The sequence below is a fragment of the Battus philenor genome, unplaced genomic scaffold, assembly GCF_028537555.1.
Source record: "Battus philenor isolate CCGP_79_NKW_IND1 unplaced genomic scaffold, ilBatPhil1.0.hap1 SCAF_29, whole genome shotgun sequence".
In the NCBI taxonomy this organism is placed as follows: domain Eukaryota; kingdom Metazoa; phylum Arthropoda; class Insecta; order Lepidoptera; family Papilionidae; genus Battus; species Battus philenor.
Window position 1 is genome coordinate 7,308,419 of NW_027181692.1, and position 14,347 is coordinate 7,322,765.

The following is a 14,347-nucleotide window of genomic DNA, read 5'->3' on the forward strand; positions in this document are numbered from 1 at the left end:
CTGAATACCGAAGAGAATGGAAATAAACAAATATTGTATTTATTTAAATATGTTTATCTTCGAAATTTCATGAAAGTAAGGGAACAGGGTTGAGAACGCATAAGAACCAGCGATGAGTTGATTAAAACATTACAATTCATTCCTTACAACGCAACCTCAAAAATCTAACGACGCACAGTGAAAATTAGTACTAATTAAGCAGCGACGCAACTTCGAAAAAAACGCAAAGCGAGGTATTGGTGTAGTAGTCAAGTATTTAATTACAAGGGTTTTATCATCATTATGTCAGCCGATATACGCCATCTCAGCCATCTCGCTATCATCAGATATACAAGGCATACGCCATCTTCAAAGGTTTTCCCACAACCTTGACTGTCTTATCAATCTACCTCGTGAAAAGCCTACTCAAAAAATTACGTAAAATTTAGTAATATTAAAAAAATATTTATTGTTAGAGGATCGTTATTTAATGGAATCAGGCGTTACCTTGCGGAAGTCCATCCTAAGTAAGAAAAGGACCAATATTCAGCCACTTCCGCACATGCAATGGTAGTCGTGCAACAAAGTGCACCGCCCGCCAGCCCGCTGATAAATGCGTATGCGGCAAACAATGCGAATCACACAACTGCCACCGTCAAATCACTCAACACGTCTTTCACCCCTCCACGGGGCATCTTCAGGAGTTATGTTACACCGAGGATCGTTAAATGCAAACAACACGCGAATGATTTAAATCATAATTAACTGACTTCACTTTGTTTTAAATAGTTCACAGTTTAAGTCAGTAAAGCTGGTAGTTTGGGTGACTAAGTAAAAACTGTAATATACAAAAACGTAAACAAAATAAAAACAAAATTATGGAATAATTAAATGTAATTGTATAAAAGGCACGAATATATGTCGTCGACTATATTTCCTTTAATTTTTATTTTTTAATAATTTATTTTTAGATATATTCTAACTTAATTATAGCAAGAACTGTGCATATGTACAATAGGCAGACATTCGTACAATTATATTAAACTAATGTAAACTTCGTTTTGTTGTTTGGAATAAATAAAACGAACACACAATTCAAAATCCATTTATTTATACACCACCTAAAATAAATACATATAAAAACTATTTCGTAACATTTCCACCATGATTAAAAATCCCACAGATTATACCAACCCATATTCACATTTGATTTTTTAAGACAAAGGTTCACATCTTATTTGGTCTACCTGTTAATTCTATTAACGAAGACAATCTTATATATATATGTTGTAACGTTGCAAGTTAACGTCCCATAAATCTTAGTTAAAATTTTAACCAAAAAAAATATAATCACGAGAAACGTCTCATAAATCGCAATACGGCAAAAAATTGTTCAACCCTTAGCGGGTAACGGTACGTCTCAAGTGGCGTGGGGTCGTGGGAGCATGCTATTGGTTTAACGGATCTTTGTTTTTATAACAAAAATTCCAATGCGCCCGCGCACCAGCACACAGAGTTTACACAGTGCTCGGGAGAAGGATCCAGGCCTCGGTCGCGTTCACTAGCTAGGTGTCGTCTCACGCACCGACGCACACTCTTTGTGTCGGTTGCGTTCACCAGCTACGTGTCTTCTCACGCGCCGGGGCCAATAAGAATTTACGTTATAAATTCACGCCTTGGTCCTATTCATTCTCCGGGCATCATTTAGTTCACGCCACAACCTTTACATCGTCTCGCACCCCAAGGGGTAAGTGTTGAACAAATATTATGAAGACATCATTATTAAGTAGCGTTTATCTATAAGTTAGAGCTCAACATTTTGTCTGTGTCCATAGTTCCATCATTATGTATTCATTATTACTTTTCAATTTGTTTATTTGTTTATCTCTCCTATTCTTGTTTTACATGCTTTGCATTTTGTAACTCCGTTCTGACAGGAAACAATCACATCAACTGCTTTCGGCTTCTTTCCTTCCTTCATCGCAAGCCATCTCGGGGTTTACTGTCAGCGGAGCAAAATGTACATATATTTATATATGTATATCGTAACTGTGACATTTATTCACAGGTGCGAGTCTTATACTGCAAAGTTTATACTGCTATCTTTACACTGCAAGTTTTACACTGCGAGTCTTAGACTGCAAGTTTACACTGCAAATGTTACACCGTTGAAATTATTTCACCGTGCACCGGAACCGACACATACTGCAACCTACCGGCGCTCCCTGCTCTCGACTTGCTGCCGCCTGACCAGTCCTGGGAGATCGTGCAGCTGCCTACCACCACCATCAGGGGAGTACCGAACTGCGGTGCAAAATTAGACCAGGCCTTCTGCCCACTACCCTTAATTAATTAAATACATATATATTTTTCTTTGTGTGCCTTTTTGTTGCCAACATTCACTACCCATTTTCATTAAACATATATATTCTTCTCCTGTTACCCTTTCATTTTTAATTATTTTTCTTTAAAACGGCACAATGTATATGTATTTAAAATATGCATTATTTCAACCGTGTGACAAAAACATCCATACAACACGTGGCACAATAGTAATGTCATAATTTGAACGCACCTTAATATTTTTAAAATGGCGCCAAATGTCAGTGCCATTTGACGTTTACGACGTAGATATATAGAGAATTAGTTGTCATTGCATATTTGACAAATTTTCAGTTTTGCTATGCTCGATTTTTTTTTCCTAAGCAAAGGATATATGTACAAAACATATCGTGATTTTATTTTAGTCTTAAAAATATTACAAGACAAATATAAGCCAACACTTCTGATTTATTAAAGTACATAAAAGTTTTTACCATTTTTTAAAATAATAAAATAAATACGTTACACAGCATGGATGCACAGACCGCGGCCCGCTGGTCGAATACTGGTGGCCCGCTGTCAGCAAAAATAATACTCTCGTACATTCGGAAAATGTTTGGAATGGAAAATTCTATTCCAGAATAAAACCAAAAACATTTAATTACCTATACTTCTGGCGGCCGGCCCGCCATCAGTTCATGATTTGCCCGAGTGGCCCCTAGTCTTAATAAGTCTGTGCAACCATGTTATACAGTGTATAACATTTTATCTACAACCTATATACAGGGTGATTGGTGTATTTTTAAAGCATATTCCATTTCTATTTTAAATTATCACTCTAAAATATGTTACTTTATTTTTTATATTGCAATACAGGCTAATGGCTTCTATCTACAAAATCTGCGAGGACAATAAACAATAATTAATTTTAATTTTCAAAATTCATATTATATACATGGTGCTCGATTGTGTTCAGAATGTTTTAAAAGTGAATATATACCACATTTATCTGCAAAAAACCATAAAGCTGCCAAAAATAGTTGTGAATATTTTTAATCATCCTGTATAAATTAATAACTCTGGAATATGTAATGAGACATACCATAAATACATACAATAGCTTCTGTCAGTCTACAAGAATAAAGTGAACAATAATTAAGTAAAAAAAATTAAAAAACTCTTTTTTTACTATAATAGTAAGTCATTAAGTTTTTATTTCTAAAAACATTGATTTTTATATAGGATGTAAGATATATTAATTTGTGATGTGGAAAAACGTTTATTTATTTATCAAAACAATTTGTGGGCGGAAAATGAATAATTCGCCTAAGCGCGGTTGCGCATCGAACCATGGCTCAAATCCGACTCTGAGAACTCCAACGGCCGCCGGCTCACGTGCTGCGTCTTGGCTCCCTGCCAAGAGCGCAAGCGAGAGCGCGTATAGTGCACGCCGTGCGAGTGAGCGAGACGAGTGGGCGAGACGAACAAAAGGTTAAGCGTTGTGACGACGTCCGCGGGAACTTTCACATATGGCGGCTTTTTATGTAGCAATATTATTACAATATATAAATAATTAATATGTAATAAAAATATTTTGGCCAAGTTATATAACTACCAGAGCTGTAATTTTCAAATAATTACTTTCACATATGGCGGCTTTTTATATAGCAATATTATTACAAATTGAAAATAAATAAGCCATTTATTTCACCCCTTTGAATCTATACGCCTATAAACAATCAACCTGTATACTTATACAACACCTGAAACATATTTAATATATATATGCCGTCTATATTTAATTTCAATCGCCAATCAAATTGGTGGACGCAATATTATAATTAAGTACATATTCATCATTTTCATCTATCACCAAATATAATATTAAAGTCCAAACCATCTGGACTGTTCTTTAGTTTTTATCACATAAATTACATATAATATTTGCAAGACGTCAAAATTATGACGTTAAGAAACGTCAAACTTTCCCGCCTTTTTTGAAGCTGTCATAAATGTCAAAACAATTCATATGTGTCAATAACTTAGTGACATAGATAAATAATTTAATATTAAAAACGTATATATTAGTTCGGAGAAAAAGTATTTTCACAGATATATATATATACATGTATAAGACAATTTCTCTTGACTTTATAGATATATTAGAACAAAGAAACGACATTTTAACCCTTTCCACTCCAATGTCGAGTGTCACTCGACACTGATTTTGTTCCACAAGCTCCACTGTCGAGTGATACTCGACATGGTGTAATATGTACTTCTTATTGCGGAAAATTTTAAAACAGGAAAGATTTTTGTTACTAAAATGTTTGAATCACGAATGAATGAAACATATTCTAGAATTGCAAGTTAATATAATTCAATTAAATTTTATCGATGCATAACACTACATAACAGCCTTGGAGTGGAAAGGGTTAAGTTATTATTTAAAATGTCGATTCCTTTTAAAAGTTTATTCTGCACAGATATCAACATCTTTACCGACCGGCGACCGCAACGGGCGCCATCATAACAATATTGTTAACAGCGCCATCTATACACTGCCAAGGTTAAGCAGCCATTGCTTTACAGACACTAAATCGGCTCGGCACAATATGAAATATAATTGTTAACGAAACTAATTTTTTTACATGTATAAACTTCATATGAAATCTTTTTCGTATCTGGCTGGTTTAGATGAAATTAAAATGGTTACATTTAAAAAGGAACACTGAGTTAATTGTTAAGACCTTTAAAAATATTAATTTCAAAAATACTTCATGACTGTAAAAGTCGTCGAAATAAATATCATCTATATACCATAGTTAAACGTTAATAAACTGTAAAAAATACGGCTTCAATTTTCATATAAAATGGAAAGGAATTTTCTTCTCCCACCTATTATGTTACATTATTTCTTTTATTGAAATGCGACTGGCCAATATCGGTCAGTAGAATCTTCAGGGACAGATAATAAACAATAATTAATTTTAATATGTAGCAATTCGAATTTCGAATCGACATCGCTAAACTATATTATTTCTCAATCCATTCATTTTTGAAAAATTCAGTCTTTAATAAAATGCAAAAAAAAAACTTTTTCCCCGACATAAATTACGTATAAAAATGTATATATATATAAAATATTGCACCAGGCAAAAAAAAAAGGTTATAACTTGGCAACACCGTCCAATCCTGCCAGTCCGAAAAGTAGAAAATTAGTTATATACGGCGCCGCTACTTCTGGTCGCACCAAATGAACATCGTGATGCCCGGGGATTACCCTGACTCGGTAGTTCCCCGCCGGAAATGCTTTTTCGTCGAACACGAAATTTGTTTTCTTGTAATACCCACTAGCGATGGATTCCTCAGCGAGCAAGGCTAAAGTCGGTGTAGTCACACGTGTGTGCAACTGCTCGGTGATGTCGGCCGGAATACGCAAGTGAGATACGAGTTTGAGTCGCTGATCGAATGTAAATCTGGGGGTAGTTCGATATATGTTACTAATACACTAAAATATGGGTAGTAATCAAATATATATGCAAGACCTGCAAGACTACCATTATTTACCTGATGAGACCATCACCACATGGCTCCGTCCACCGCGCTAGGGTAGCTTCAGCAGCTTCCTTCGTCAATCTTCTATTCTTCACCAATTTCTCAACTGCCTAAAAGTACCAGATGCTAATTTATTTAATACCCTTTATTGTACGCGTGGACACATATATATATATATACACACACACACACACACACGAGGATCATGGAAACATAAAAGGTATTCAGTTAAAGATGTAAAAGTGGTGAATATATAGCTTGTTTTATGTCAATTAATCCATGGTATACCCATTTTTTGGCAGGGAAATCTTCTGAATGGACCCCAGATATCTTGCCCTCTGGGAGTAGGACAGGATTATGTGGAATGTCTAACCACTAACCCTCCCCCACACTAAAACCCCCTTGGTACCTATGGAAGGGCTACCAGATATTCTACGGAAATCGCAGCTGCCCCCCCAAGTACTAAGCCAAGACACATTTCGGTAGGATCCTCGTTGTACCGCAGCAACACGAGAACACTTCACGTTGATCCTCTTCTCGGGTTGGCATTGGACTATGAAGGCTTTCACCATCAACACCCAAGAATACGATGCCTCTTACGACAGGCAGAGGATACCTTATCCATATCCAAAGGATTGGTATGATACACCCTACCAAATATAATATATAGTCCACATTGTGGGTGAACTTAACTCCAGAATTTTAGGGCTCCAGCGGTGTTCTGGTCAGATATTTTTAAATATGGCATTTTTCCTCTTTACAGCTGATAGACGTCCACTGCATGGCATAAGCTCTCCAAAGATGAGGGGCATTGTGCTACCCGTATCCAGTGATTTACTATGCCGTGGACCTGGTGACATTCTCCTACCTACACAGCGTCCACTGGCTCATGATTTTCTTTATCATACGAGCTATGTACCCGCTGCCACTTCAGTAAGAGCAATTCTTCGAACTATTTGTTATTCAATCTGACAACGAAGGTCATAGCATATCTCTCTAATATATTTTGGGTAACCTTGAGCTCTAAAGATTAGATGAAATGAAAATAACCGACATAGCCAAAGTGGCGAGTCAAAGTGGCAGTTGGCAAGTCACATACTAGAACTTATGGCAGCTGGAGCCTCAAGGTTCTGGAATGCAAACCGCGGAACAGCAACACAGGATTTCACGTATGATTTTAAAGTTGTAAGATTCTTCCCAGGGTCAGTAGGTCTTAGATGTAATATCAACATGAATTCCGAAGAAGAAGTGTATATTCATCAAGCTTCACCCATATTTATACCGAAATAAAACTCTCAAAACAATGTTCGACCAGTAAAAATCGTCAGCCAATCACAAGGCAATAAGCATTGTATTGCGCTCTCTTTCGCACGGTTATATTTCTGTGGGATTCCCCTTTCCGAGGCGCTGACGATGACGCAATGCAGTTCCTCGGTCATCGAAAGTTGGCGATTGTAAATTGCTTCTGGTCTTATTGGAAAACGGGGAAGACCTAATTCAGTGGAGATCCTAAGGTTGAATGATATACAAGGGATATGAACTCACCACGTCAAATTTATATTTGGGTCCTTCTTCTTTTGGCTGGCTATACTTGTCGTAGTTAACGGCGAATTCGTAATACGACCTTTTGTACCTGGAAATATACAGATTCCATTTTAAAAAAAAACATAGATTCCATAGATAATATTCATAAATAACTATTTCGTGGTCATATGTGCACGGTGACCACAATCCCCCTTGTCATGTCTCTTTATTCTTCTTCTCCTTTACATCCTATACACCTACTGGAGGGAACAGGTCCTCCCGCAGAGGTCTCCACCATGACCGGTCTTGCACTGCCCGCATCCAGCGACTCAACAGCATCCAGCTACTTCAACTATGTCATCCACCCAGTGGGAGACCTCGAGAAACTTTATACCCTAACAGCCATCTGTTCCAGTTTTTTTATTCTTTTTTATTTCAAGCATTTGACTTCTACCTCTGATCTGAAGCAATGACGAGGTCTACTATTGTACATGCTTAAATATTTAATGGAATCAGGCGTTACCTCGCGGAAGTCCATCCTAAGTAAGAAAAGGAAAAATATTTAGCCACTTCCGCACATACAGTGGTAGTCGTGCAATTTGGTGCACTGCCAACTCTATGTTTGGCACTAATCGGTGTAACATAACTCCTGATGATGCCCCGTGGAGGGGTGAAACACGTGTTGAGTAATTTGGAGGCGGCGGTTGTGTGATTCGCATTGTTCGCCGCATGCGCATTTATCAGCGGGCTGGCGGGCGGTGCACTTTGTTGCACGACTACCACTGCATGTGCGGAAGTGGCTAAATATTGGTCTTTTTCTTACTTATTGTACATGCTTACCTAGAAGAAACCTTTTGTCTTGAAGACCCCAATGGCAAGACCACAATAAGGCGTGAACATACAGACATATAAAATAAATAAAATATAAATGTTACCATCTCGAGAAGTCTCCCGGCTCGTGGACGGTATCAACTGTGACGGGATCCAATTCGATCAACTTGGAAATCCTATTCGGGAATGTTATCGCATGGATTTTTCCTGAAAACATATGAATCATCAACATCTGGCAACACTCACGTGAAATGACACTTGAAGGTATGTGACCAGTGTGTTCTTCCAGTTCTTAGTGACCATCTTTTCTCGATTTCATCATCATTCAGCAGTAGGATCTTCACTGGTGAACTGGAGCTTCCTCCTTCTAATAGACCTGCTGAAAGCCATTTACATCCAATCTTCCGAAGAGCTTGGTAAGGTTGTCAACCTTGTGGACATGCTGCGCTTTTGTTTCATGGTCTCCACTCCAGAACCTTACGGCACCAGTAGCCATCCGTTCTCCGGACCTTGACACTTGTTCCCTACCACTTCAACCAGTCAATCCGCTGGACTGTTAGCTGTAACTTGCTGGCTGGCAACCAGCAAGTTACCTCAGGTCAGGTACTTGCCTGCTCAACAAAAGGTATATACTATAATACCCACTGCAGCCGGGGGAAGTTTAAGCTAGATCATGTGACAATCGAGGAGTTAGTGCTAACAATTCCGGTATATCCGGACATTATAGAAGTCAGCTTACTTGACGTCCGAACAAGGATCCAATCGTTAGTGACTTCTTGGTGACGTACGGGAATTGATTGCGGAGACAACCTTACAACTCCATCACACCTGCTTGAAGAGTCAGGTATTGCGTACGCGCACGGGACAATCATATTAGAAAGTACTCCTGTCAGAGACGAAGGAGACAAGACCTGCCATAAATAGGTCTTTGCCCTCGGGCAGGTACTGTACCCATATCTGTACCATAATCTAACGGTTGGGAAATTTGGGGACAGTATATTCAACAAATTTGGTACAGGATTCAGTGCTCTTATATGCAACTACCCACGTCAAATAATAGCGTAAGACAATCAACTACGAGCGCCATATATCGGCGACGAAACAACATTCCAACATGTACAGTCATTCTTAGAGAGTTCGTATCTACACAGTGAAATAGTGACAGACGGTAGACCTAAAAAGATTCTCACTATGCCCATGCTCATAGAAGTGTCTCACAGAGGCACATACTCCAATGTACGACCTTAAGGACATTCTCCCAATAGCATCCAAACGACTAAGGAATATACGTACTAAAGTTCGACTTACCAATACATGCGCCTAAAGAATGTCCTATATAGATGAAATTCTCCCATCGGAAATGTCTCACTATGACCACAATACAATATGCCATGTCATATGTATTGATCATCATTCCAGGAGGGAACCGATCCGATTTACCATTTCCTGGCAACTCCATACCTGAAAATTTATTTAACTGTCATCATATTCTAGGAAATCTATGGAGAAGCCTATTTCCACTGCTGGAAATGGGCTTCTCCATAGATTTGAAAAAGGAACGGATGGAATGGGTTTGCATCCTGATTTATGACATAAACAAGATCGTCAGTCAAGTGTGGACGTTCCACGCTGCGGTTGGTGGTTCGTGGTCCCAATTCCAGAACCTTAACAACTCAAGTGGGTGACCTAAGTGGGGGTCCCGAGTATGGGATGCAGGTGGGGGACCCGAGTGTGGGACGCAGGTGGGGAACCTAAGTGTGGGAATCAGGTGGGAGACCCGAGTGTGGAACGCAGGTGGGGAGCCCGAATGTAGGACGCAGAATGGGGGACCCGAGTATGGGACGCAGTTGGGGGACCCGAGTGTGGGACACAGGTGGGGGACACAGGTGGGGGACACGTGTGTGGGACACCGGTGGGGGACCCAATTGGGGCACCCGAGTGTGGAGATCCGAGTGTGGGGACCCACTTAGGGAGATAACCTTTAAGCTCCAATAGCCATCGGTTGTACGATGTGCTCCGCATACTGCCACTTTAAACTGGCAATTCTTCAAACTACGTCAGTGATCTAGGTTCCTCTGCGGAACTCCTCATTTCTGTGAAACTCCGAGCATAGCCCTCCATTGCTCTCTGGGTCACCTTGAACCTTAAGACCCCCATCGTAAATAACCACGTCATGAATCCATGTGTCATCACCATCAACACACATTGATCAAAGCGATCATTGCAATACCCAAGCATAACCTTCTTCATAGCTCATAATGTATTTTTAAATCCAGGTCAAATAACACAAAGATAAAATATATCGATACTTTTTATCAAGTCATTAAATATGATATAGATAATAATTCAATGCTACTATGTATGTTTTAGGATACATAAAGTAATCACTGATAAAAAAAATATAAAAAATATAGATTTTTGGATAGGGTGCACTATACATTAATTTACAGCAAATAAGCCATATCATCATAACTCAAGAATAGTTAAATAAATACTTACAAACATAATAGAAGTTCTTCGGCAGAAGAGATATGAGGGGCCGGAAGCTGGCCGCGGAATCTATGTTCCCATGGCAAAGTAGAACAGGAGGATCCAAGCAGTTTCCCCAGGCTACAACTGGTGGAATTAAAAATAATTAAAAACATTTTAATCTATTGCGGATTTGTTTTTTGGGACGACATATATTAATGTGACCGGAAAGTAAAGTTTTTTCTGTTTATGTTTTACAGAAAAACTTATATATGCTACTACTATACTAGATATATATAGGCAAAAGGTAATTGATAACGAAGGTGAATATACTAATGATTAGAAATAAAAACTTAAAAATGTAGTTCTGTGAATTTAACTTGAGAAAGCGACATTACTTTCAGGACAACCTAATATTTTTAAAATGTCCGAAGCTATTTTACATTCATCTGCAATTGAATTCATAGTTCATGTTAAAGTAAGATTATTCAATAACACATGTTGGTCTACTATAGTATCGTCAAATACTATTAAAAATAATATATACAAAATTCCTGAAGAGGTGAATGTATACCTTATTATAATTCAACTAAAGTATTATGTGCTATACAATAAAAATCGGTAAAAAAACTTTTAAGTGAAACGGTTTTTTAAACGGTTTTATTTGATACACATATTGTGGTGGTTGTGGAAAAATATGTACCTAGTCCGCCATATTGGAACGGCGTCCATCTTGAATTTTAAATTTTGACATAATCATCGTCTTTTACTAGTGTAGCCCTTTCATTTAAATGGGTAGCAATTGAGGGGGTTAAGGAAAAATATGTAATTCATCATTTTGTATCGGCGGCCATCTTAGATTTATAATGTTATTGGTTTTATTATATTGTATTGTCATCTAAATTAAATGTGTGTACCAAATTTCAGATCAATCTGACAACGGGAAGGTACTTAAATTTCAATTTCTAATTTTGACCCAAATAAATAAACAAATAAATTCCGTACGGGTCGAACTTAATAAAACCGTTTAAAAATCAATGATTCAAAAAATAATAAATAACATAATTATATCATAGGAAAAGCGTTTTAAAAAATCACATTACTACATATTAAAATTATTTTTGTTTACTATCTATCCTCGCAGACTTTGTACTAACAGATATGACTGGCCAGTCGCATTTCAATTTAAAAAAAAAAATATTTAACATATTCAAAGATCAATTTAATACAGGATGATTGAAATAAGTTGTAAATACTTTAAAGCATTTAGCTTACTCACTATAACCATATATCAACTGCATAATGTTATTTTTTCTTCACATCACCTTTTTCTAGGTGTTTCAACTCACTTATATAGCAATATTACACCATAAAAGCCTTACTTAAATAACCTTTAGTTCAATGTCATAATATTTTTAAATTACTTATATTGCATAACTTAGTTTCAAGACCATATATCATTAAAATTCAACTTTTTCAAACAAAGAAATGGAATGATAATAAGAAGGATGTTTATATGTTCTATGACGAAGCAGTAAAAGGCAATTATACACATTCCTTAACCAATCTATTTACATGGAGTAGTGATGATTCAATTTAATGCAATATATACTTCTTACTGTGCTTACACAAAAGATCTATAGAGATCTATATAGAAAAATCTATAGAGAAGACTTCTTCATATCAGGTAATATATGACCACTGTAAGACATAAGGTTCCTCCAAAAGTCACTATGATAACTGATCATTGCCCACATCCACCTATTCCTTTGTCACCACCACCTAAATAAAGACCGTCAGGAATTTGATAAGACTCCAAATGCCTAAAAAGGTAAGTGATGAACGCCTTACTAATGTGAGAGAACAATGACAAGCCAGTGTTCACCAAGTTGTGCAGAAGTATAATGAAGAATGTCATGAAAATTAATAAATTTAATACAGGTCGAGTAAGTCACCAAGAAAACGGATCATATTAGAAGTAAACATTAAAAAAATAAAACATGTAAAATAGCATATGAGGAATGTGTTTGCCATAATTTGCGAATTTAAGAATTTAAACACCTTACTGACTTTGATGTTTAACAAGCCGTAGTCAATAGGACTTAGTCAATGCTCTGATCTCTTTGACTGTTGCCATCTTTAGATGTTTGTGGAGAATATTATTCTAAGCATTATGTTCTGTATGCCTTGTTAATAAAGATATTTGGAGTAACTGGCCAATCGCCTGTGCCAACTGGCCAATCCCATAAATCTATACAGACTTGAATATTATTTTATATTAGAAGGACCAGAAAGTAATGTTGTTTCTATCAACATATTTTACAGAAAAACCAATTTATATTTATCGCTCCGGCATTGAAAATTTGTATACTAGATAACAAAAGGTTATTGATAACAAAGGTGCATATACTATTGATCAGAAATAAAAACTTGTTAAAGATGTAGTCATGTGAATTCAACTTAAAAAAGTGAAATTACTTTCGCTCCCCTAATATTTTAACCCTTTTCGTTATAATGTATCTGTAGAGATACATCAGAATTAAAAAAAAGTGGCATCAATTTTAAACGCAAAGTAATCATTTGTATGTGAATGTTTAGGTAATTTCTTAATTTTCAAACGCTTGTTCAGTTTTTTTCTGTTGGCATCCTTGGGTCTTAAAAGTCAATGGTATGAATATTAATATAATATTTAAAAAAAATCTGCCAAGTTAATGGTTAATAACTTATAATAGTTACTGGCACAGACTATTAAACAATATATATTTTTATTATATTATAGTTCGAATTTTGAAAACACTTCTTACTATAGTATCATCATTATGCTATTTATTATTTTTAAAACTTACAACATATGACCTATACATTCAACCCTTTAATAATAATTAAATAAAAACCTTATTAGTTATTTAATTTAATGCTAGTATTATATATTCTTAGTAGATTTATTTTTATTTATGTAACACAAATTCGTCGACATATTCCAACACAGATTTTTACGTAATAGTTTCAAATATATACATTACTGTCAAATAAAATTATATTCAATTAAAAAATAAATCATTAATTAAATTTCAAAATACAACCTTGGTCTATATGACGCATAAAAAAAAACAAATAAATCTATGAAGTGAACTTTGAGCCTTAAAGTCGACTCGAGTTGAAAGTATCACAAATATTATATATTATATAAGTTGTTTATGTAGGTCAATTAATAAAATGTTAGAGATTACTTACCGCAAATCCTGCCCCAAGGAGCCTGTATGAACCATTCTTTTTCTAATAAAGACATATTTCACAACTACCAAGCTTATCGCACAAGTATAACTTTTTGTAACCCAAAATATTCTAATTCATTACTTCGTCAGACCACATTTATATTTTAAAAATAATCTTAATCCAGTTTTTGTTGCAGTAAAAATTATAATAGATATTTAATATTTAACTCGTATCTTGCATTCTGTTATGTTATTATTGTTAAGCGATAACGTCAATACAATCTGACATTTCTAAGACAACTGTCAGAAAAGTAAGAAATGAAATTGTCTATGACGTTTTCGGAGTCATCGCCAACTCATGATCAACCTTTGATCCATAATTATTTTCCTTCTAATACTTGTCATAATTTTTTTTGTAAAAAAAAACTTTACCCATCTCTATTTATTAC

The 14,347-nt window shown here is 36.1% G+C and overlaps 1 protein-coding gene across 1 annotated transcript; it reads right to left on the reverse strand.

Annotated features, from left to right (window-relative positions):
- Positions 1–5,416: 5,416 nt before the first annotated feature.
- Positions 5,417–14,001, reverse strand: LOC137926320 (serine hydrolase-like protein). The gene is made up of 7 exons (XM_068769922.1): positions 13,918–14,001; positions 10,714–10,830; positions 9,523–9,675; positions 8,319–8,421; positions 7,405–7,492; positions 5,872–5,969; positions 5,417–5,780 (listed from the first exon to the last, which is right to left on the reverse strand). Exons 1-7 carry the CDS (start codon positions 13,970–13,972, stop codon positions 5,471–5,473), a joined length of 924 nt encoding a protein of 307 aa, XP_068626023.1. The 5' UTR covers positions 13,973–14,001; the 3' UTR covers positions 5,417–5,470.
- Positions 14,002–14,347: the final 346 nt, after the last annotated feature.